Source organism: Vicia villosa, unplaced genomic scaffold (assembly GCF_029867415.1).
Source record: "Vicia villosa cultivar HV-30 ecotype Madison, WI unplaced genomic scaffold, Vvil1.0 ctg.000232F_1_1_3, whole genome shotgun sequence".
NCBI lineage: Eukaryota > Viridiplantae > Streptophyta > Magnoliopsida > Fabales > Fabaceae > Vicia > Vicia villosa.
This window is the reverse complement of record NW_026705087.1, coordinates 119,294-146,326: the sequence shown is the minus strand read 5'-3', so window position 1 is coordinate 146,326 and position 27,033 is coordinate 119,294. Positions and strand designations below refer to the sequence as shown.

General features: G+C 34.2%; 2 protein-coding genes across 2 annotated transcripts; one reads left to right on the top strand and one right to left on the bottom strand.

Annotated features, from left to right (window-relative positions):
* Positions 1-1,225: 1,225 nt before the first annotated feature.
* LOC131625651 (zinc finger CCCH domain-containing protein 30-like) lies at positions 1,226-6,165 on the top strand. The gene is made up of 2 exons (XM_058896496.1): positions 1,226-1,365; positions 3,399-6,165. Exon 2 carries the CDS (start codon positions 3,410-3,412, stop codon positions 5,582-5,584), a length of 2,175 nt encoding a protein of 724 aa, XP_058752479.1. The 5' UTR covers positions 1,226-1,365; positions 3,399-3,409; the 3' UTR covers positions 5,585-6,165.
* Positions 6,166-10,286: 4,121 nt separating this feature from the next.
* LOC131625650 (small RNA-binding protein 11, chloroplastic) lies at positions 10,287-12,521 on the bottom strand. Its single transcript, XM_058896495.1, has 4 exons — positions 12,133-12,521; positions 10,870-10,938; positions 10,678-10,784; positions 10,287-10,578 (listed from the first exon to the last, which is right to left on the bottom strand). Exons 1-4 carry the CDS (start codon positions 12,242-12,244, stop codon positions 10,459-10,461), a joined length of 408 nt encoding a protein of 135 aa, XP_058752478.1. The 5' UTR covers positions 12,245-12,521; the 3' UTR covers positions 10,287-10,458.
* Between the last annotated feature and the right edge of the window lie 14,512 nt (positions 12,522-27,033).

Sequence of the window (27,033 nt, the reverse complement as noted above, 5' to 3'; positions counted from 1 at the left end):
CAAATGATACTTTGATTGATTGAGGATATATTGACGTGTAGGATCATCTTATCCCGACATCCCCAGTATGTGTGATCTGCATGATTTTGTGCTGGATAAATTTGGTACCATTAACAAAGCCTAGAAGGTCGTAGCCAATCATGAGGGCATTGAATTGCACCTTCCAAGCAAAGTAATTGAAGCATGTAAGTTCGATGGATGTTTGAGATTGAAGGACTACAACATATGTTGTCTCACTGATTATAAAGATTTGAGCAACTGATATCATAAACAAACATATAAATCACACCATTGTTCTTCTGCTTTTATTGATCGCGAATACAATATACAAATAGGAAATATATACGTGCAAATCAAATAATTATAAATTACGCTAAGAATAAGATATTTTTTTACCTAATTATCCAAATATGAATGTGTCAAATGTCTTTGTTTTTAGAATTTGGATATATGAGATAGCTGTTTTATTTAAAAAAAATTATATTTTATTATTTTATTCAATATTATTGTAATTTTTTGACCATAGACTTTTGATTATTTATGAAGATTAGTCAGTTTCATTAAAAACAATTATATTATATTTATTCATTCAATATTATTGTACTTTTTTTTTACCATACCCTTTCAATTTAAAAGAAAATCCAAACAAATTATATAAAATAATGTAAATTTTATTTAGATTTCACAAAATTCATAGTAAATTTTAAATAATATAAAAATTGTTGATAAATAGAAAATTAGTTTTTTTTTTTGGTGTGATACATCATACATCTCCCTTTTTCCTACACTCGATTTGACTGCACAAGTGACCACTGTCTTTTAACCCAAAGCTTATACACTTCTTACACATGCTCTTTTCTAATTGGCGGATTCCAAATCCACCATTTCATTCCACTTAATAATTCCTATAAAATCCACAACAGTCAACCGGTTCAACCCACCCACACCCTTTTCAAACCCTACCCACCCCAATTCTCTCTCTCACCTGCTCTCCCGGTTCCCCGTGGCCCCACTCCCCGACTTCATTTGGACTTCATTTGGCGTGCATTTCAGTATAATTTCACTCCCATTTCACTCTCCTCCAAAAAACTTTTTTAAATTCACCCTAAATTCATCTTCGTTTCATTTCAATTTCATTTCAATTTCAAAAACGTTACTTCTCTCTCTTCTTCACTCCCTCTCTCTCTATCTCGTTTCTATCAATGGAGATGCAAAACCTCTGAATCTCTCTCTCTCTGCCAGATCTCGTTTCCTTCTTCCGATTCACTCTCCGGCATTCTCCATTTTCCGATCAGATTGCCGATTAGGTTTTCCTTTTCCGATCATCTATATCATCGCCGATCTCATCATAACCACTCCTATTCGGTAAGTCTTCACTCTGCAAATGAATCGATCGATCATTTTTACTCGATCTGAAAATTTTCACTACAAAAAATTTGCTCCAATTGTATAAATGATTTTAACATTTTATACAGTTTTTCGCGATTCATGATAAGTTTTAAGATATTTATTTTATTAATTTTAGGTTTTTATTTTTTTCTCTAATTTTAGTTTATCATGTTTATTATTTTTGCAAATTACCGTGATTCATGCTAATTTTAAGATATTTATTTTATTAATTTTAGGTTTTTATTTTTTCTCTAATTTTAGTTTATCATGTTTATTATTTTTGCAAATTATCATGATTCATACTAAATTTTAAGATATTTATTTTATTAATTTTAGGCTTTTCTTTTTCTCTCTCTCTCTCTCTCTCTCTCTCTCTCTCTCTCTCTCTCTCTCTCTCTCTCTAATTTTAGTTTATCGTGTTTATTATTTTTTGCAATTTTCTATATAAATTCGTGCTTATATATTATTGTATTGTACCTACTGTGTTATTGATTTTGCTAAATTAATTTATTGAAAACTTTATTTTGCATCTCTATGATAATTATAAAAATATAATAGCAAAATAATGAAAATAACCTTATTAATTATTAATAATAGGAATATACATATATAGATATATAGAAAAAAAATATAGAAATGAAGGAATTTATTTATTTTAAATGATACTATTTTCTGGCTGAAAAAAATTGATAACTGTTTTTTTTGTGAGAGATTTTGGTGTGAGCTTGTGGTTTTGTTTTATTTTTTAATTTTTTAATTAAATAATTTTATGTTTTTAGTTTGATTTACTGATTTTTCTGATGGTGTAGATTCTTGATGTATATAAGAGATGCGATTTTTACTTCGTAAAAATGGGAATAAAAATCATGCATATCTGTTTTCTTTTTCTTTAATTTTTAAAATGTTTTTGTTACGATGTTTTAGCTTTAATTATTCTTTTTAGATATGATTCCGGATTTTATTCAGATCTATATCCTTGCGTAAAGAATCATGTGTCTTGTATGTCTATGCGATTTTGTTGGAATATTAGCCCCCAAGTCTTTATATTTTGTTCTATTTACGCTATTTTATGCAAGAATAAAGTTCCATTTACGCCATTGGTTGTGACTTATGTATGACTGTGTGTTCTACTTTTGTGTTTTGAGTTTTGTTTGGGAAAAGATGTTTAAGTTTACTTATTATTGAGGTATGAATTATATTGTTAATTGTTTATTTATGTCCAGTGAAAAAACATGCATTAACTTGTGGGTTTGCTTGTCTTTGTATAGTTTTTGTTTTCAGGTAGTTTGTTTCAGTGTTGTATTGTTTTTTGAACTGATAATGTTCTTGTTAAGTTTACTGTCTATTTTTAGATATCTACTCTAGCTTTGTTTTTTCATCTCGTCTATTAAAGGGTATGCTTGTCTTGTTATATTATTTGTTGTATATTATTTCCTTTTTATATGTACCTTAACCTATGTAGCACTTACACCTCTGAAAAAAGGCGCGTCTGTCCGTGTCGGACACAATAACCGACACATGTGATTAAGTTAAATTTATTCATTTTTTCGCATTATTATTGGTGTCGCTGTGTCAGAGCCAGGGTTGTGTTTAGGGTGTTTGTGTTTCATAGATCTTAACTGTTTATTGTAGTTCCAATTGCACTTGATTATTGTGTTATTGATGTGTGAAGTGTTCAACTATTTTGGATTATTCTCTTCTATTTTGATTTCATGACCTGGGACAGTTGGTATTTTGACTTATATTTTGTTTGGCCCTGATAATTTTGTTGAAGGTTAACTTGTTTTATATGTTTGGTTTGTTTTGGTTGTAGTATTTAAAATTTCTATTATAATCCCCTAATTTGATATTCAGGATCTCAATTAATTTATTTAACTAAATTGTTTTATATGTAGGTTCATCGGTTTATTTTTGTTTTCTTTTCTTCTTTTGTTGGATTTAACTAAATTTTTGTTTGCTAATTTTGTTTTTCTGGTCACTTATCAAATTTCATGATTATTTTTGTTCAGTTAATTGAAGGATGTGCAGTGGTCCTGACAAATCAAAATCTCGTTCAACTTCTTCATCTTCATCTGCGGAAGAAGGTTCAAATAACATCAAAGACATGAAAAATCTAACAGTTCATACCGATGATTCTTTTTCCAATCTGCTTGAACTTGCTTCTAACAATGATTTTGAAGAATTTAAGGTAGCTATAGCCAGCAATGTCTCTTTAATAAATGAAGTTGGCTTCTGGTATGTCCGTCAAAAGGGGTCTAAACAAATTGTTCTTGAGCACAGAACCCCTTTAATGGTGGCTGCATCCTATGGAAGTGTTGATATTCTTAAGCTTGTACTCTCATGTCCAGAGGCTGATGTAAATTTTGCTTGCGGTAATGATAAAAGCACTGCTCTTCACTGTGCTGCTTCAGGTGGTTCGGTTAATGCAGTTGATGCTGTTAAACTGCTTTTATCCGCTGGTGCAAATATCAACTGTGTGGATGCTAATGGAGACCGTCCAGTTGATGTTATTGTTGTTCCACCTAAGCCTGGAGGTGTGAAAACAATTCTTGAAGAACTACTTGCAGATAGTGATTCTGACAGCTCTGTAGATGGTTGTTCTCTTCCATTATCTGTTAATTCATCAAGTCCTCGTTCAGCTGCCCCCTTATCATCAACTGAAAATGGGTCTCCATCCTCTCCTATGGCTCCAAAGTTTACTGACGCAGCTGTTAACTCTGCCTCTGAAAAGAAAGAATATCCAATTGATCCGTCACTTCCTGATATAAAAAACAGCATATATGCCACAGATGAATTTCGTATGTTTTCATTCAAGGTTCGCCCTTGTTCCCGTGCATACTCTCATGATTGGACTGAGTGTCCTTTTGTTCATCCTGGAGAGAATGCTAGAAGGAGAGACCCCAGAAAGTTTCATTACAGCTGTGTGCCATGCCCTGATTTTAGAAAAGGGGCTTGCAGACGTGGAGATATGTGTGAATATGCCCATGGAGTATTCGAGTGCTGGCTACACCCTGCTCAGTATCGGACAAGGCTCTGCAAAGATGGTACTAGTTGTAATCGAAGGGTGTGTTTTTTCGCTCACTTACCTGAAGAGCTGCGTCCCTTGTACGTGTCCACTGGATCTGCTGTTCCTTCACCCCGGTCAGCAGCATCTGCTCCTAATGTCATGGACATGGCTGCTGCTATGAGCCTTTTTCCTGGTTCACCATCATCAATGTCTCCCATGTCTCCATCTCCCTTTGCACAGCCGATATCTCCATCTGCAAATGGCATGTCTCACTCAAACAATCCTTGGCCACAGCCAAATGTGCCAGCACTTCACTTACCTGGAAGCAATATTCAAACTAGTCGTTTGAGATCTTCTCTTTGTGCCCGAGATATGCCACTTGAAGACTTCAACAATATGATGCAAGACTTCGATGGTCAGCAGCACATACTAAATGACATGAGCTGTTTCTCACAGCCCCGTCCTGGTGCCATATCAGTGAGCCGATCCGGTCGGTCTAAAACACTAACTCCATCAAATCTTGAGGATCTATTTTCTGCTGAAGTTTCTTCATCTCCTCGGTATTCCGACCCAGCAGCTGCTTCTGTATTTTCTCCAACACACAAATCAGCTGTCTTCAACCAGTTTCAACAGCTCCAAAGTTCACTATCACCCATAAATACAAATGTTATGTCACCTAAGAATGTTGAGCATCCTCTATTCCACCAGGCTCCATATGGTGTCTCTTCTCCTGGAAGGATGTCACCAAGAAGCATGGATCCCCTCTCTCCAATGAATTCTCGATTGTCTGCATTTGCTCAGCGGGAGAAGCAGCAGCAACAGATGCGGAGCCTCAGTTCAAGAGAACTCGGCGCTAACAACCCCGTCTCGGCTGTCGGGTCTCCAGTCAACTCCTGGTCTAAGTGGGGATCCCCTACCGGAAAAGCCGATTGGTCAGTAAATGGAAATGACTTTGGTCGATCTCAAAGATCCACACCTTTTGAACATGGAAACAACGGAGAAGAGCCTGATCTATCATGGGTCCAATCCCTCGTCAAGGAATCTCCACCTGAGATAAAAGAGAAGCGTGCAGTTTCTGGCCCTATTCCATCTGCTGAACTGAATTCCAATCCTCAAGTAGAGTCTACTGATCATTCGGTTTTAGGAGCTTGGCTGGAGCAAATGCAGCTGGACCAACTTGTGGTCTAGCAATATTGACCCTTTTGCTACATATTTGCTGTGATAGATATTTAATTTAATTTCTTCAGGTACACATTCTTTTGGTGAATTTGAGCCCCGGAAGCATCGAAAGATGGTGGCTGCGAAGTTCCCGGAGGATAATCGTATTTTTTATTCCCTTTAATTTTTGTCATTCATTATTTTATATTTTACCTTGAAGTTCAAGGGAGTTTGATAAAGAACTCTTTCTCTCTTGGGATGTTAATGTTATTATTATCCAGTAGAAAAGAAAAGAAACTCCTGTAGAGGTATAGGTATTGTTCCAAAACAGGATTCTTTTTTCTCATTTTACTACTACTCCAACCCTCTTTTAAAGAAAGCTGAATGGTTTTTATTAAGCAAAAGAACCAACAGCTTCATTTGTTTATAAGTTCCTTTTTCTGCCGTGTTTAAGATTCTGTCAGTAAATTTATGTTGCATATGTAGGAAGTTGAGAACTGAGTTTCTTATGGAGGAATTAGACAGAGGTGTTATGAGCTATTGAATATTTATTGCAAACAGATATTTTAGAATACAGTGAAGATTACTTTGTTCTTGTTCTTGTGCTGTAACTGCGTTGTACTCTGATTATTTCCCAATTCAAAGCTATGGTTTATTCATAAGCAAGTTAATGTTAAATTTTTTATTTTTTTATATTAAAAATTACAGAAGTTATATATAGCTCAGTTTTGACAAAAATACCAATTTCTACTTCAAAGACCTATTAGCGTAAACCCTTAACCCTCTCATCTTGCAACAAGCCACCGTTTCTTGTCGTGCCATACAGGTTGTTGCCGCCACCTCTCCTCTATCTGGCTTCATCGTTTTGTTTTTGTTTCTTGAGATACCAATGTCTCAAACATGTGGGTGGTGTTGCTGATTCCTTTAAAATTGATTTTGTAGTAGCTGTCAGTTAGTTAAATTTTGTCAACTAGTCCTTGAAATTTATCATAGACAAATATGATTAATTAAGAGTATCAAAATTAGTGGTTCTACATGAAAAAATTTGGAGGCTTACGTATCCTAAATCCTAATGATGTCGACTCTGGGTGGTGCAGTGGCAATAAAGTGGGTTGGGCCAAAACCAGAGGAATGGTTGAGTTTTTCTTGTTTCAGATTTGGTTACAAGTGTGGGACACGTGGCTAGATTTCCATGATATGTATGTGACCGTTACTTGTTAGTAGGAAGTAAGGATAGCATTAAATGTTGTGTTGTGTTGACGTATATGGGACCAAACCTTGTTTTAGAGACACACAAGTGTTATGTTCATGAATGCCAATACAGATTTTGATGTCACTTCTTTTATTTAGAGTGTGTTTGTGTATGAAATTTGCTGTTTTTAATTGTGGTCCCTTTGAGATTAATGGGGTCTTATAACTCTCATATCTATAACCACTAATCCCATTAACTAAGGTAGATATTTGATGTCTTGTTTTGACGATGCAAATAAATATCACATTAACTATTTTTTACTCTCTTATTTCTATTATAACAAATATTTTTATAAATTTATTAAATAATTTGTGTACATGGTCTTATTAATTTGATTTTGTCTGATAATCTAGTAATAGAAATTTTATCTTCTAAAAAAAATAGTGAAATGTCGCTAGGTCGAATCAACACTTTTAAGGGTGTTCATATTTAAATTGATCTAAATAAATACCACAACTCATTAAAATAACAAAACTATAATTTTTGTTTTGTTTTGAATATTACTACTAAATTTGTTTGATGTTATTTTATAAAAACCGCCCGATTTAGATCAAATTTTTTATTGATCTTTTAGAATCGATCCAACCCTCGTGTATACATTTTTTTACTTATTTATTTTTTATTAATATGATATGTTGGTTAATTTATTATTCGATGATATTTTTTTAATATTTATTAGTTTAGTTTAATTTATTTATTTTTATTATTTTATCTAGTAATATTAATTTTTAATATTCTATATGTTATATATTATATCAATATTTATTATTTATTAATATTTTTATAATTTTAATTTGAATATTTAAAAGTTAATTAAATTAAATCGCTTGAAATTGGATCAGATTGAATTGAATTATTTTAATCAATCATTCAAAATTGAATCAAACTGTTAATAAATTTAACTTTGGATCATATGAATTTTTACCTCAAAACCAATTCAAACCACACCACAAATATCCCTAGTCTTTGCATACCTACCAATTAAAGCGACTTAACAAAAGTATCCAGTCTTATTATTATAAGAAGGAAATATTTTAAAATTATTTTATTTTTATAATTGAATAACTTTCTGACCTAAAAAAAAAAAAATCAGAATTTGGCTTTTTATTGTTGTAGATGATTTATGAAAATTTAAAATAAAGTACGGCCGGTTGATAAATTTCTGAGGATGATTCAGAGAGGCTACGGAAAGTTTGGACCATCAGGTTTCAGAAATTTGTTTTGAGCAAGTCCAAAATCAGAATTGAGGTAAGCTTTTGTTGCATGTGAATTATTCATCTTTCAAACGTTTGCAGAGTGTGTTTTTTATACTAGTAATTTATCGATTGAAATCACGTGACTTTGAGGACAGAAAAAGAAAATTGCATACATACTCCCACTATTGGATAAGTGAATAAAATAAAAGAACTTACCCAACATGTGTGTAATTATGAAAATGAGTTTTAATATCCACATATACTAGTATATATGCTTTGGTGTATGTTTGATTTGGATTTGGGAAATGTCAAAATAATTTTTGAGGTGTAATTATTTTAGAGGCGTAGAATTAATTTTGTATAATTTTAAGATGTTTGGTTAGATAAAAATAAAATTGATTCTGATTTTAGAATTGATTCTATTTGAAGTTAGAATTTGTAGCTTCTGTCTCCAGAATTGATTCTGATATTAAACTCACTTTTAAACTTAATTATGATAAAATCAATTCTACCAAACTCAATTATGCATACTGCCAATTCAAACACACTCTTATTTGATGTATGCATTAACAGGTAAAAATTTATGAGCAATGCTATGTATACACCCCTTTTTTACACCAAATGATTTTACACCGTATGCATATACTTCTTTTATTACTACACAATTGTCAAAGTAATGCTATGTATACACCCCTTTTCTACACCAAATAATTTTACACCGTATGCATATACTTCTTTTATTATGCACAATTGCCAAAGCAAGAAAAGAAATTATTAAAAAATAAATTAGTATATACTTATGATCTAATTTACAGTGTAAGTGTACACTTTATTTAGTGTACAAGTAGCATTTCTCAAAATTTATATACATGTTAGGAAAATGTGTTTTTTTAGGAAGATAGGAAGATGCTTGAACAAATGTATATATACATTGATCAATCAAACAAGTTCTATTATACTTTCATAGTAACATTACATAATTGTTTAAATAAAATAATTTCTGTTTTCGTCTCTCTTGTGATGGTCCAAAAGGAATGGGGCAATACGTTTCAAATATGTTTAGGGGACCATATACAATGTACATTCAATAGTAATACCATTTTGGTTGGAAAATGCAGTTACATATTTGTAGTAAAAACAATTGAGTAAAAATGGAGCAAACCTAGATCTTACTTCCTCATCTCAATTTCAGTTAATTGCAGTCACTCAAAAAGTTTTCAAGCTAGGTTAAGAACGAACCCAGGTTTTCGAGCTAGGGTAAGAATAGGTTTTCGAGTTAAGGAAGGTCAAAGAACAACATTTCAGAGCACCATCTCAACCCCAAGGGTTCTCCTATTGGTGAAAACTTGGGCACTGAAAGTGTGTTTATCTCAAAGTTTCATGTTCGAATTCCATTAAATGCTAACAATTCCTACCTAATTGATTGTGCCAGACCTTATCCGTAATGACAAGACGCAAACTTGCTAAAAAGTAAAGCATAAAAAACCCCGCAACACGCAGTGGAGCATATTGGAAAGAAACAAGATTTTGTTTTCATAAAAATGTTTGTGTGTGTTTGTTGTGTAAGGCTTGGCTGTATCCAAACTATGTTTGCAGTGTAGACTTTTTAGAAATAGACAAACAAGCTCCTAACCTTTTTCTTATCATATCAATCATTAAAGCACTTGCACATTGCTATCCCCAATCTAAAGTGGCATAACTACTCCACTTGCCAGGGAAATATTCCATATTTGTCAGAATAAAAAAGTTTAGCAGGCAGCAAATCAAAATTGTCAGATAAAAGATCAAGCAACTCATATTTCCATTTGAGTGCGTGTTTTGAATTTGATTAGTAGAGGCAAATTGCGAGTTGCCTGATCTTTATCTAATAACCTCAATCTATTGAGATTCATTTACTAAATATCTTGCTGGCAGTAAAAAAGCTTTAGATTGTCCGCAAATCCTAGCTCAACTGACAAAAATCGACATTGTTAGGTTGAACGTCGCACCAGGGCTCGAACCCTTCTCACGGTTGTGTGTGTGAGTTTCTAGTGGTTATTACAAATTTTTCTACCAACCAAAAAACAAAAGCTTTAGGCTTAACACCTCTACTACTGCTATGCTATCTTTCCTTGAATTATAAGGTCTGGTCTCTCACTTGCTCACAACAGAAAACTCCAACAGATTAAGCAGAAACTAGAACTACTCTTAGCTAACATCAATTTTATTTACTCTTAGCTAAACTCTTCGGAAAATAAGTTTGAAATCCTAAAATATAAATGAGATATATAAATAATATCGAGACTTTGAGCAAAAGTATTAGTTATTGATTGGCCAATCGTGTTACGTTTATACATTAATTGGTGGATTAAAATATGTAACTTTTACAATAACATTATCAACCAGAAGCGCTCGGATGAGATATGGCTCATTCCCTCCTTGGGTTAGGTGCTGTCTTACCTTATAGGTCTTTTTGTCTACTTCAATTCATATGCACTATCATCATCAGCATTTGTAGTTTTAGTTGCATGCTTGTAAGTTTTCTTCTGCTCGTCAGGTGAATCCATGTCTACATATAACACACGCCCGTGTAATATCTGCAGAAAGCTTTGAATCATTTTCTGAATTTGTTTTTCGTGGAGGCTATGTTTAAATAGTTACCAGAGTTTTAAAAAATTAGGCTAGTAGATTCTAACCTTTCCATTCATGTCAATCTGTGCTTTGCGGGCTTCTTCCTCCTCTGAAAAAGTCACATATCCAAAACCTTTGGATCTATTCTTGGCTTTATTCAATACTATATCAGCTGGAAAAAAAATGAAATGAGGCATGCATGAGAATTTTAATCTGAGAGGTTTGGGGTTTGTGACATCAATATAGACACATACTACCTTTGAGGACATTTCCATATTGAGAAAAAGCTTCTGCTAATTTCTCCTCTGTAGTAGAAAATGCTAAACCTGCACCAAGATTTATAGATCACAACACCCGCAAGTATTAACGGGCATTTTTTACATGAGAACAACAATACAACAGCACTAACATTTTGGTATATTCATCTAATCAAAAGGGCAATGATTGATAAGTATGGAACTACAAGAATCCCATTAAAAAGAACTCTAGAGCAAGAACAGAAAGTTACCGAAATAAAATAGTCAAAATGATTAAAAATAAACCTTTTTGCAATTTCAAGTAATCTAGGACTAGGACTTGGGTGGCTTTGTGAATCAATGCCACAAGTGAAACCTGATGCATTCTATGGTGTAGATACAGTGATCATGATTAAGTTGTTCTTACATCATGCTAAAGGTTTCACTTTGTACATTTTCAAAAGCATTCTACAAGCTAAAATTCCATCATAAAAAACAGTAAATTAATACACTTAGTACACATGACTCTTGAAGTGCATAAACAAATACAAAGGAAGGTTAAGGTTGAGTCTTAACTCAAATTTGATTGAAAAATCCAAAATTATCCTTAAAACGATGTAAATTCAAGGGGTAATTTCAGTTTCTTAGGGGAGAAAAGGATAGCGGGCCAGAAACCGCTCCGGGCCGGAAACCGCTATTTACCCTATAACGGTCGCTATAGTGTTCTACACCGCTAAGGCTCTTCCCATGGCGGTGCCGCTATTGACTACAGTTTTCTTACAGATCACATATGGTTTGCTTACTGACAAGTAAGGTTTTAAATTGCAACCGTGTTCACAATTGCAATCGCACCAGGATCCTAGACATTATCAAGAATCACAGTCAATTGCAAGTTTGCAACTGAAGCAGCTCAACTGCATAGAGATTTCCAAAGCCTCTATGTCATAGCCTAAATAGGTAGATATCTCTGTTAAAACTATCTCTGCATAGCACCGACATCTCTGGAAAAAAGGTGTGGCCGTGTCCAACACAGACACTTATGATTACTTTTATATTTTCATTTTTTCAAATTATTACTGGTGTTACCGTGTCAGTGTCAATGTGTCGTGTTCTCGGTGCCTGTGTTTCAAAGAAAACTTTGCTCATAGGGATATAATGTTAGAGATTTTGCAAACTAAAGATTCAGTTAAACTACAGATTCAGTTTTTACCTGCCAAAACCTAAAGCTCAATCAGATATCAAAGAAGAACATGAAACAGCTAAAAGAAAGCAAAAAAGTTATACCTTTGACAAAAACCTTGGAACTCTTTCTACGAAGGAAGAGACGTTGAAAAAGTGAAGCGTGAAGCTTTGAGCAAGAGAACACCGCTGCGGAAAATTCTCGCGCTGCTGCCATGAGAAATTGGGAAATGCAGTTTTCACATTTCAGTTTTAGGGTTTATCGAAAGAGAACTCACTCGCCACCAGTAACAGAAAAACTGGTTTAAGTAGCGGCGGTTTGTTGTGGAGATGTTGCGTGGTGGTCGGAGTTGTCGTGAGTGTCTGCACCGTGGAAGTTACTGATCGGAATTGTGGCAGTGGTCTTGTGGAGGTGGAAGGTGCTGCTGCTGCAACTTCGTCACTGTGGGATTTGGATCCGAAATCTAAGGCATTCTCAAATGCATCATTGTAGGCGTTGGATTAATAATAGAAGAGAGAAAAAAAATATTAACTCATATTAATCTAGACCATTTATTTTAAAATTTAATAATTCAAATTCATTTTCATATATATATATATATATATATATATATATATATATATAATCCTTCTATATCAATTATTTTACTATAGATGTTAAAAGCTTTTTTTCTATTAACGCGCATTAAACTAAATTAATAGCAAATATACTGTAGATGTCAATAGTTTTTTCTCCATTAAAATGCATAAATTGAATTATTAACAAATAATTTGGTGAGATAAAATATTTAACTTTTGTTATGAATATTTATATTAGTGATGTCTACTCTTCTCTTAGTTTTTCATCTTTTTATTCCATATTTAATATGTGTGATTTTCCATCTCCCTTAAGTTCTATAAATAGAGATTCACATACTTGAAAGAATATAATATTACTTTTCTCTTCTCTACCTCTCTTTGATCTCTATTGTTTTAGTTAGTTTTATAACACGTTATCAGCACGAAACTCTACCAAGCTTGAAGAAAAAAATTTGAGCCCTAACTGTTAGAGGTAATATTAGTTAATTATTTATTATTTTTCTTTCTCATTATCCATGTTGAATTTTGATATTATATCTTATTAAATTATGAATAATCTCTGAAGAATTACAAAACAATGTGTTTGTTATATAGTTCTTGAAGAACTTAACAAATATACATTAAAGATAGTATTAAGTTTGTTATATATCTTTTGAAGAACTTATCAAATATCCTAGAAGGATATTATTGAGTTTGATATAAAATTCCTGAAGAACTTATCAAGCATCCCTGAAGGATTATAAATATTGTTATTTTTATTAGTAAAAGATTTGTGATTGAGTTTCTGAAGAACTACAAATTGTGATTGAGTTCTTGAAGAACTATAAAAAAAAATTTGTGATTGTGATTGAGTTCCTGAAGAACTACAAAAAAAAACCTCTCTTAAACTAATGTTAAGATATCTCAAGAGGATTGCTTAAAGAATTATTTTTCTTAATCGATGTGAATATTTGTGACATGACTTTGAAGGGAATTTTTTGAGCTTCCTAGAAGGATTATGCAAATAATGGTTTTTTTATCACTACGAAGATCATTTGTGATATATAATTTTCGAAGAGTTAAAGTTTTAAAATAAGGATTTCTCACACCTTAAAATGTTATATCTATAATATTAGAAGAATTTCATCATGATATGAATGAAACCCAGAAGGATTGCATCTATGCTAATAACATATCTCAGAAGGAGTGCATATGTTATGTTAAAAACTAGAAAAATAATTGCATCACCTATATTATCGTATTCTAGATGGCTTGAATCAATAATAGTGAAGTATTCCAGAAGGATTTCACAAAAAAAATTGTGTGTTTCGATGTAAAAAAAAAGAAAAAGAATTGTAATATACTCATAAAATGTTTGTCATTCCAAAAGAATGACATGAGTGACTCTAACACATCTCAGAAGAATAACTATATTTTTGGATTATTATAATTTTCTAGCATTTGGCTATGTTAAAAACTTATTAAATTTGTTAGAGAATAAATTATTTCATAATTAGAATTATATATATATATATATATATATATATATATATATATATATATATATATATATATATATATATATATATATATATATATATATATATATATATATATATATATATATATATATATATATGATATAATTTTAGTGATATGATTTTGTTAATTATATGATAATATGTTCATATGCATGTGTATGATTAAAGTGTTAAATCATAGATATTATTAGGATGATCAATGTTTGCGGATACAATTTATTTATTCACATTATTTCTAAATATTGATATTTTAACAAGAGAATTAAAACATTGCAATCTATTGAAGAATATATCAATAGTCTAAAGTTGCTACATATTTTAAAGTTGTTATAATAGTGATTAGATTTCTCATATAAATCTTAATTATACTATTCTTTTCTTTTTACAAGTATAGTGTATGAATGACATTTGTTAGTCCATCTTAAAGGCATACGAAAGTAAGCTCATATTTTGATAGAGTTGAGATTCGAATGAACTTTAATCCTTTATATTTTTTGTGTGTGTTCTCTTTATGTCTTGCCAAATATTTTCGTCATAGATAATTCACAAGAATTATATTGGAGATATTGAATATTTTTGTATTACACAAATGAATTTGGACATAAAATGTATAATAGAAAAGCTACCGGCTTTTCCCTCAGGCTTGTACTACACTTATATTAGTACAATTGAAGCACATGTCATTGTAAACCACTAGTTTACGAATTACACTTAAATGTGTCATTGGTAAAACCGGTTGGGTCATCTCGAATATTTAATATGATGCGAATAATTTGTATTGAAGAACCAGAAGTTTCTTCAATCTAGTCCATTTTTGTGTGTTTCTAAAGGAAAATAAAATTTTGAGAAATTACGTTTTATGACATTAATTGTTGCATCGACTAAAATATCATGCATATGTCTCTACTCACAACCAGAAGTTTGTGAAATTATTTTCTCAACTAATTCGACTAAGATCTTGTTTTTTGGATTTTTTAGAAATTCCTGTATAAGTATGACATATGTTATTAAAATTGACATTGAATGTCATGTAATATATGTTCATAAAAAGAAAATGGACCCGAAAATCCATTCTTTAGACGTCTAAAGTTAATCATATGGTTGATACTTATGAGATCATCAATTCTAAATTATATATTTGAAACACCCAAAGTATGATATTAAGATATTTATTCGCATTAAGCCAACAAGATACTATATCTTAGTCCTCCCTAATTTATTCTGATACTTCTCATCTAAGTGAACATTTGGATGTATTGTGTATATTCCAATTGTTCCAATATAATACATTATGATGAGTCATGGAAGAATATTGGAAAAATATAATTAATATGAATCTCAATTTTGAGGATATAATTTGAGGAAAAATCAAATACTTGATTGCAACCCATTAGGCTGATTATCACTTGATAAATTAATTTTCCCAATATTAGGGGGAGGGAGTAAGCAGCTGAAATCATGAACAAGAAGTTCAAATGAACAACTGAAATCATGAACAAGAAGTTCAAATGAACAAGTTAAAATAAATTGTTGTCTTGATCCTCATACAAATCAATATGAATCAAAAGTTCAAAATATTATTCATTTGCAAAGTTTATGAAATAAATTATCAGTTGATAATACTCCACTCAAAGTGGATTCTCCTATTGGATAATATAATATTGCAAATGAGTTGTTCCTGCGCTTGAAGCGTGGTATGTGAAATTCTGGTAAGACAGACCCCAGATGTCATATACGAAGTTGTGACATCTGGTCTGTCATCAGCTTGGCTGAGGCAGTACATACAGATCCCCCAATTTTTTATTACTTCTAACATCCAGAAGTCTGGAAGTGTTGGGATCACATATCAGTTCAGTTAACATAAACAAATCTTCTTTGCAGAGATTCTGTGTTAGCACAGTCATTAAATCACACACTGATGTCATGCACGATGTTATGACATCCAAACTGAACTTACAAATAAACAATGCAGAAACATAAACAACACAACAGAATTGTTCACCCAGTTCGGTTCAATCAACCTACTCTGGGGGCATACCAAGCCAGGGATGAATTCCACTATTAGCAGTATCAATTCAGAGCTAAACTCCCAGTTTACAACTCCTCACTTAATCACTACCCAATGACCCCTCTACCTAGGTTCTCCCTAGATATGGAATATCTCCATTCCACTCCCAATCATAGCAATGATGTCTAGCAGTCAACAACTTAGCCACTGCATCGACGGCTTAATCACCAACAATTTAAATATACATAATGGAGTAGTTCCAAGAACACAATCTTCACTCATTGCTTCACAGCTTCTGAGTGAATATAATAAATCTCTTACCTACAGGCTTCGAGGCACAAATCAGTGACCATCCCACAACCTGGGTGGTTCACTTACACAACAAACCCTAATGACTACATTATGATCGTTAGGTTTACAAGGCTACAAAGATTCCTATATATAACCTGATCCTAGTTGGACTTGGGCTTAAAATCGCAGCACTCCTTGCTGTTACAAATCACAGAAAACTTTTTGCTAAAAACAAGGTCTTCAATCATAAGTTTCCTAATTTATCTTCATAATTAGAAACTGCATAATTCTCGAATATTCTAATCTTGATTCTCTTGACCTTTAAACCTGCCACATAGGATTGCATAATATTCCATAGAAAATTCTGCATCTTTTGAGTACTTTACTGAATCTTTATATTCCAGCTCAGCAGGCGCGTGACAGCTAAATATAACAGTAACTGCTGTCAAATACTGATGTCACAGAGCATGTCGTGACATTCCATAGAACATCTTGATGTTGTACCTGTTCTGCATAAATCACAGCAAACAGTATTCTTCACTTCAATTCTCTGCTTCTCACATATCAGGGTGCCAAAAAGACAGCCCATGATTTGTTTTATTCCTGATGTACAATCAGCACAATCTTTAGTTTCCCAAAATAAAGATTGAGATAAATAAGGAAACATAATAGAAATAGAATAGAAAATGTAGCAGCTACTGCTGTCAAACACTGATGTCATGACGTCGAGCATGACATCCAACTCACAGCATGTATTAGTTTACACAACCAGAACCTGCATAACCTTTAACACTACACACCACATGTCATGACCTTAGTCAAGACAACAGAATACACATGAATGTTTTACCATAAAATGCAGCCAATCAAAACATCTACAATCTCCCCCTTTGGCAAATTTTTGGCTAAAACATTCTGTCACCACATTAGAGAAACATAGTAGAAAAATATCTAGCAAACTACCAGTTATGCAAAGCACATCAAAACATCAATCTTGCTGAACAAGTTCCACAAGCTACACTATCACATAACATGAACAGAACCATCTTGTTCAATATGGTCTGGGGTGACACTCTCTTCTCCCCCTGTTTGGCCATAAATGTTGCCAAAGCAACGAACATCTCCCCCTTAAAAGTTACTCTGCATGACATGACCACGACACACACAAAAAACACCATCTGATAATCTTTAGATACCACTTCGCCACCAGCTTGATTAGAATACAATAAGTCACCCACAATGGGAGATCTATATTACAAGATGCACTCTTTCATAGATAGCTCATAACTTCTACCACAAGCTCCAAGAGGTGAATAGAAAACACCTCCTTTTTGTCTTCAACTTATTACTCTTCTGCCCAAAAGTAATTTGTCTAAGACTATCCTCAAGAATAATCAGCTGCCATATGTTGATTATCTTGATCCTTCGAACCCACTTCTGAGATGAACCAAATGTCAACACATTGTGTTTTAACATCTAGCTGTTGAATTCAGCTCCTTCTTCTGCCACTTGAAAGAACTTCCTCCCTTTACAGAACCAGAGTTCAATGCTCTCATAGACCTGATTGTGAAACCAAGTTTGAGTACGCAACCTCCATCCTGCAGTTATGCAGTTATGTCATCAAAGCTCACACTTTTATGAATCCCTGCTTCTTTTCCAACAACATCAGACACTCTGATGCATGAGTCATCAGAAGGACTAGTTAGAGACTAATCCTCTAGCTGTACCAAGGATGCCACTTCCTTGAGCAAAGCTATTTCCATGATGTCAAGAATACTGCCACTTGTTCTTGACTTCACAGTGTGCATTAGCCAATGCACTTCCTTACCTAGATCAGAAATAAACTGATCCAAGTAACCACTATCAAGATTATGATGTCTTCTTCTTCTTGTGCACTCCAAAGCTGAACATGTTTCTTGCCAGGAAACCTTTTTCAGTGATCATATGCTTCTGCTGCCACCAAAGAGATAGATCTTAAAACAATTGCACTATCCTTCCTGTACATGGTCTTGAAGAAGAGATGTTCCAACATCTTTAAGAACATCATTTATCTTGAACTTCCAAGGATAATCAATTAAATACTTGTACTTTGCACAAATAACAATTGATCTTAAATCCTTTCCCAGTTAGATTCACCCTTAGGAAAGAGAGAGATGAATCTTTCCTTACAAATGTGTCACACAACAACTAGAACCCATGTGACATCGTTCAATAGCCAACTAAACACAAGGCTGAATCAGACGTGGGGAGGTTAACCAAATCTCCCCCTCAAACAAACAATCATGGAAACTCCACACCGCTTATCCATACATTGTACATAAAAGTCTCATTATACAACATCCCTACTAGAGGCAACTAACTCCATGAGTTATACCTATACATACTTCATACACCAGTTGAGGATACTATACTTACATAAACCATGGTTAATAGAGATACCATGCAGCGGAAAACAACTAAAATTTATCCTCAATAAACCTCAGGCCTAAAACAATAACCTTTGCATCAGTCAGCTACACATCATTCATGATTAAGGGATAATATATGCCATATCTCAACAAGGTTTCTGGAACAGATTCACTTATGACATAACTCCTGAAAATACCTCAGATTCCACACAGTAATCTGACTCCCTTGAATCATCACACAATATTCAAAACCATATTTCACTATGCACGATACACAGTATTCAGTTTTCAACACTAACTGTTCTATGGTTAAGAAAACAATTCACACATCTGGTTCCTTTGATCAAAAGGACATACCAGATACAAGCTCATCTTTGGATTTTCATAGAGGTCTTGAAAAGAAAACCTGAATGAATCCTTTCACTTACACTGAGCTCTTCTTCCAACTCCCATAAGCTTATGCCTGAAATAAACTAACATTTGGGATGGAAGGTTCAATTGATTGTATTCTGACCAATCAACACAAAAAGCAGATGTCTCCTCTTCCAGATCAGGAGTAGGTTCCAAACAAATGTACTCACACTACATAAGTTCAGCACCAGAACATCTGTTCTTCAACTGGTAGCTGCAAACCAGTATGCCATCAGTTCCTTCTTCTTGAAACACACAATTCTTGACAATCTTAAAGATCATCAAACAACTTTGCAGATGAATATGAGGAACACTGATCATTTGAACCTCTTCAACCTCAATAACCATGCCTTTATGAGTGGACTTGAGAAAAGATCTCAAGTATCTTTGACACTTGTACTAAAGTTGAAAACAATCTGCTACAAATTCTGTTGAAAACCATATAACCCTAGAGATCTTCTTTCAAAGATAGGATTATGCATCAGATGCTATGCAGCAGAAAATAGCCATATATCAATAGAGATTACACAATGCTTACTCCCAGAACCAGTTGTAAGCATGACATCCAAGAATTGCAGCTGAACAATTCATCAATATGCTTGCTTCTTCTTCAAGCAACACAACAAGACCTAACCAATATTCTGACCAGAAAGAAACAGATAAGCACAAAGAATACCTTATCATTAACTTCACTCCCGCATGAAGGTTTTGACAATCTTCTTCTCTGTACCCTGCTATATGCTGAATAAAACACCCCAAATTCTTCACTCCCGCATGAATCATTTGGATATCAGTAACACCATCTTCCCTTGCCAAGAGAATACACCTGTTATGGTCAGTTTGGTCCAGTCTTCCACACATAGGTCCATCCTCCACTTCTAGGGACCATTCAATATGAACATGAATGTTCAAACAATCAACTACCTCCAACAACCAGAAAGTATCTCCCATGGATCTCATCCAGAAACAGACAGGATGCCTGCTCTGATACCAATTGAAATTCTGGTAAGACAGACCCCAGATGTCATATACGAAGTTGTGACATCTGGTCTGTCATCAGCTTGGCTGAGGCAGTACATACAGATCCCCCAATTTTTTATTACTTCTAACATCCAGAAGTCTGGAAGTGTTGGGATCACATATCAGTTCAGTTAACATAAACAAATCTGCTTTGCAGAGATTCTGTGTTAGCACAGTCATTAAATCACACACTGATGTCATGCACGATGTTATGACATCCAAACTGAACTTACAAATAAACAATGCAGAAACATAAACAACACAACAGAATTGTTCACCCAGTTCGGTTCAATCAACCTACTCTGGGGGCATACCAAGCCAGGGATGAAGTCCACTATTAGCAGTATCAATTCAGAGCTAAACTCCCAGTTTACATCTCCTCACTTAATCACTACCCAATGACCCCTCTACCTAGGTTCTCCCTAGATATGGAATATCTCCATTCCACTCCCAATCATAGCAATGATGTCTAGCAGTCAACAACTCAGCCACTGCATCGACGGCTTAATCACCAACAATTTAAATATACATAATGGAGTAGTTCCAAGAACACAATCTTCACTCATTGCTTCACAGCTTCTGAGTGAATATAATAAACCTCTTACCTACAGGCTTCGAGGCACAAATCAGTGACCATCCCACAACCTGGGTGGTTCACTTACACAACAAACCCTAATGACTACATTATGATCGTTAGGTTTACAAGGCTACAAAGATTCCTATATATAACCTGATCCTAGTTGGACTTGGGCTTAAAATCGCAGCACTCCTTGCTGTTACAAATCACAGAAAACTTTCTGCTAAAAACAAGGTCTTCAATCATAAGTTTCCTAATTTATCTTCATAATTAGAAACTGCATAATTCTCGAATATTCTAATCTTGATTCTCTTGACCTTTAAACCTGCCACATAGGATTGCATAATATTCCATAGAAAATTCTGCATCTTTTGAGTACTTTACTGAATCTTTATATTCCAGCTCAGCAGGCGCGTGACAGCTAAATATAACAGTAACTGCTGTCAAATACTGATGTCACAGAGCATGTCGTGACATTCCATAGAACATCTTGATGTTGTACCTGTTCTGCATAAATCACAGCAAACAGTATTCTTCACTTCAATTCTCTGCTTCTCACATATCAGGGTGCCAAAAAGACAGCCCATGATTTGTTCTATTCCTGATGTACAATCAGCACAATCTTTAGGTTCCCAAAATAAAGACTGAGATAAATAAGGAAACATAATAGAAATAGAATAGAAAATGTAGCAGCTACTGCTGTCAAACACTGATGTCATGACGTCGAGCATGACATCCAACTCACAGCATGTATTAGCTTACACAACCAGAACCTACATAACCTTTAACACTACACACCACATGTCATGACCTTAGTCAAGACAACAGAATACACATGAATGTTTTACCATAAAATGCAGCCAATCAAAACATCTACAGTATGAAAGTCGGTTCCAATGTTAAAAGTCCTCTACTAAAAAAAGAAACTAAATATGACCCAAGTGAGGATATGAAAATACTAAGAGCACTTTGATCTAATTTAATTTTTAGTTCCAGAAGAACAAATCAAGTACTTGAAATATGAAATAAAGAGATCTCGATAAATTATGTTATGGATGAAATGAAATAGAACCGAAATTGAGATAACCAAATAAAGTCAATATTGACAATGTCTTTGTATATAATATAGCGTTAAAAATGATCAATGATAATGAGGATCATGAGCCAAATCTATTAAAGATTGTAGACTAAGTGAGAATTGGTCAAAATAAATATATTCAAATGAAGAAGAATTAAACTCACTTTACAAGTGACTCACTTTTGGACCTATAGTCCGAACACCTCAAGGTGTGAAACTAATTGGATATAAATGAGTTTTTGTGAAAAAGAAAAATAAGAATGATATAAAGTTTGATTTATGGCTCAATGATTTTCACAAAGACCTAAGATTGATTTTGATAAAACATATTCATCTGTACTAGATTCAATCGATTTTTGATAATTAATTAGCCTTGTAACACATGAAGGGCTTAATTTGAACATGATGGATGTAATGACATCTTATTTATATGGTTCACTTAATAGTGACATTTACGTGAAACTCCCTGAAGGGTTCAATATACCAGAGGCACGTAATTGTGGATCTCGAGAAAACTACTACATCAAATTGAACAAGTCTCTCTATGGGCTGAAAGAATCTGGATGCATGTGGTATAATCGCCTCAGTGAATATTTACTAAATGATGAATATACAAATAACTCAATTTGTACTTGTATTTTCATAAAATGATGTGGAAAAGAATTTGCAATAATAGTTATCTATATGAATGACATACATATTATTGGAACTCCTGAAGAGCTTCCAAAAGCTATAAATTCCTTAAGGAAAGAATTTGAGATGGAGGACCTAGTAAAAACAAAATTATGTCCAGGCTTACAAATTGAGAATTTGGACAATGGAATATTTGTACATCATGAAGGTTATATAGAAAGGTGTTGAAATGTTTCTATATGGACAAATATCATCCATTGTCTACTCTAATGGTTGTTAGATCATTAGATATAGAGAAAGATCCTTTCAGGCCTCGAGAAAGGGATGAAAAATTGGTCGGTGCTGAAGTACCATATCTTAGTGCAAATGGAGCACTAGTGTACTGTTGTGAAAAACGATGTCAAGAACAAAATATAATAGGAATTAGGGAAGATAAGAAGAACACAAGAATTGATTATAACTGCTATTCTTTTACTTTTTCTTAAAACAAGATTACAAGTTTACAAGAATAACAAATAACCTCTCTCACCCTAAATTAGGATTTGCAGCTTACAATGATGAGAGACTAGTATGCTATTTATAATAAAACCTAACATACTAACTAATGGGCTTTTTCCACAAGGCCTGTTACACAAGCCAACTTAATAAACAAGCTAACTTAACAAATTAGGGTTTAAACACTAACCTAATTTAACATGCTAACAACCCTAGCATCTTCGACACAAGCATGTGAACAACCTTCGGCTTCATGCTTAATCTTGTCGAACCAAGAAGCTACCCTTCGACCATACTAGAGTTCGATCCAATATCTCACAAATCTCCACCTTGGACCTAACTCTACAACATCAAGGGAACAAACTAACTTTCTTCATGCAGCTTTATCAACTGCATACAGTGGAAAAACTTGCAACTCGGCAATGTCTTTGTGATCATATCAGTAGCATTGTCCTCAGTCGAAACCTTCAGCACTTGGACTTCTCCATGCTCGATTACTCCTCTAACGAAATGCAGCCTCACATCAATGTGCTTAGTTCGCTCATGATAGGCTGAATTTTTTGACATGTGTATTGCACTTTGACTATCACATTTAACAGTGATACCTCGACCTTGAAGTTTCAGCTCCTTTGTAAAACCTTCAAGCCACAATGCTTCTTTCACAGCTTCAGTGAGGGCAATATATTCTGCTTCAGTGGTTGATAGAGCAACAACCTTCTGAAGTGTTGCTTTCCAACTAATTATTGTGCCAAACATAGTGAAAACATATCCGGAAATAGATTTTCTAGAATCCATACAACCTGCATAATCAGATTTGACATATCCTTCAATTTTTGCTTTACTATCTTCGCCCAAGGCTCCACCATAAATTAGGAATCTGTTCATAGACCCATTTATGTACTTTAAAATCCACTTTAATGCTTGCCAATGAGCCTTTCCAGGGTTCGCCATGTACCTGCTTACAAGACTTCCTGCATATGCTATGTCGGGTCTAGTACAGACCATAACATACATCAAAGAACCAACTATATTAGCATATGGGATGCTATTCATATAGGCTCTTTCGACATCAGTACTGGGACACTGATCAATACTCAACTTGAATTGAGGGTTTGTTGGAGTCACAACTGGCTTCGAATTCGACATACCAAACTTTTCGAGAATCTTCCGTAGATATGTCTCTTGAGATAAGCATAACTTTGACTTCTTTCTATCTCTTCGAATGTCAATTCCAAGAATCCTGGAAGCAGCTCCCAGATCCTTCATATCGAACAACTTATTGAGTTCAACCTTCACCCTCATCACATCTTCGGCATTGTTGCTTGCTATGAGAATATCATCCACATAAAGCAACAAAATAACAAATAAATTACCAGGTCGAAATTGAAAGTAAACACAGTGGTCGAACCGACTTCTAATGAAACTTATGCGTGCCATGAACTTGTTGAATCTCATATTCCACTGTCGAGGAGATTGTTTCAGCCCATATAAAGATCTCTTCAGTTTGCACACATATTCTTCCTTCCCCTTTTCGACATACCCTTCAGGTTGCCTCATCAGGATTGTTTCATCTAGATCACCATACAAGAACGCAGTCTTCACATCCATCTGTTCCAGTTCAAGGTCGAACTGTGCCACCATGGCAAGCAACATTCGATTGGACCTATGCTTCACAATAGGAGAAAACACATCATTGAAGTCGACACCTTCTTTCTGAGTGAAACCCCTTGCAACTAACCTTGCCTTGTATCTTTTCGATGTCACTCCTTCGATTCCTTCCTTAACTTTGAAAATCCATTTACAGCTGACTAACCTTGCCCCTGCAGGTTTCTTGATCAGTTCCCATGTATGATTATCATGAAGAGATTTCATCTCATCATCCATGGCCTTCATCCATTCTGTCTTATTTCGACTCCTCATAACTTCCTTGTAGTCTCTAGGTTCTTCGTCTAGAACCTCACTTGCAGAGATTAAGGCATAAGCTATAAGATCAGCATATCCAAGTCTCTGAGGTGGCTTGATGGCTCTTCTCGACCTATCTCTTGAAAATAGGTAGTCATCGATAGTTTCCTCAATTTCGTCAGCATCTTCTGCTTCTTCTTCGACTTCATCAGGGATATGCAATTCAGCATCAACATGCTCAACCTCAACAGGAATCTCTACCTGTTCCAGCTCTTTTGCACTTCGACCATCATCATCAGTTTTCTTGAAAGCCATTTCTGTGAAGTCAAGACTCTCCATCTATTATGTTTTGATGAAGACAAAATGATAAACAAATGAATGGAAAAAGAATGGAAAAAGCTTCAAGTTTAATTGTAACATCAAGTGATCAAGATTCGTCATAATGAAAGCTAGCAACAAATATATCAAGAATTCTACTTTGAAGACTAACATTGATCTTAAATTATTGAGGTACAAGCATGCAATATATATTGATATTTTAGTGCTCAAAATACACCTAAATATTCACTTGGATGCATGGGTCAATGTGGTTAATTATCAAACTATTTATATAATTTTTATCTTGCATTTGAAAATTTATTTTTAACGTTTGAACCATGTTAAATCACATTCAAATATGATATATTTACTTGGATAAATCAATAGATGTTGTATAAAGTTGGTTCAAATATTTAGGCAATTTTTTAATTTTTCAATTTTTAAAACATGCAGATTTTGGTAAATTATGGCAGTTTTAGCCGTCATAACAACACTGAAAACCGCCATAATTCACACCGTACTGAAACAGTATTATTTAAATTTGAAATTTGAAAAATGTGTTGCACTTATTAAGTCAAGTATTTGTTAGAACCGACTTAACAAGTCTGTACGGATTTAAAAAAACAACAATTATTTTAATACCTTTTCATGCACCTTCATGAATCCTTCTTATTTTAACATGGCATTTTTTTTATGATATTTCTCCATGACTTCACCATGTTTCATAAAGGTGTTATGTACTTATAAATACATGAAATTTCAAATTTAAAATCACCTCTTCCATTGCAATTAACATCATTGTCCTCTCTCTCTTTTGGATCACTCGGTTTATCCTTGGGTCTACTTTCCTCTTCAGTTGTCTTCCTAGGGCTTTGGAACATAGCAGGGTTTTTAAGCCTAGGGTCAGTCGGTTCATCCATCTCTCTACCACTTTACAGAATAATAGCATGAGCATGTCCTTTTGGGTTTGGTTGTGGCTGTCCTGGAAATGTCCCAGCAGGTGCGGCAGTAGGTGCTTGTTGCTGTGCCACTTGAGAGATTTGTGTCTCGAGCATCTTGTTGTGAGTGGCCAACGCGTCTACTTTAGTTGCTAACTATTTGATTTGCTCATTAGTGTGCACGTTCTGGTTTATGAAATCTTTACTAGTCTGAGTTTGAGTGACTATGAAATTTTCTATCATTATTTCTAAGTTAGACTTTCTAGGGACGTTAGGAGCAGCGAATGGTGCCTTTTGATACCAGGTGGTACACTGGGTGCTTGACCAGGTGCGTACAAAGCATTATTGTTCTTGTATGAGAAATTAGGGTGATTCTTCCATCCTGGGTTATACGTGTTTGAGTAGGGGTTTCCTTAAGCATAGTTTACTAGTTCGGGAGAAACTCCTGCCAAAAGTTGGCACTCGGGGGCAGCATGTCCAGACATCCCGCATATTTCGCAATTCGGGGAAACAGCAGCCACGGCGGCTACAGGTGCTATAGTGAGGTTTTCAATCTTCTGAGTTAGGGCATCGACTTTGGTGTTAACGCGGCCGAGGCTACTTATCTCGTACATCCCACTCTCCGTTGAAGATTTTTATCCATAAGTTTTCTCTGATTGAGCTCTCTCGCTTCCCCATTGATAATGGTTTTGAGCCATACTTTCGATAAGTGTGTAGGCATCAGCATATTCTTTATCCATCAGTGCGCCACCTGCGTCGGCGTCAATCGTAAGTCTCGTATTGTAGACGAGACCATTGTAGAAGGTATGGATGATTAACCATTGTTCT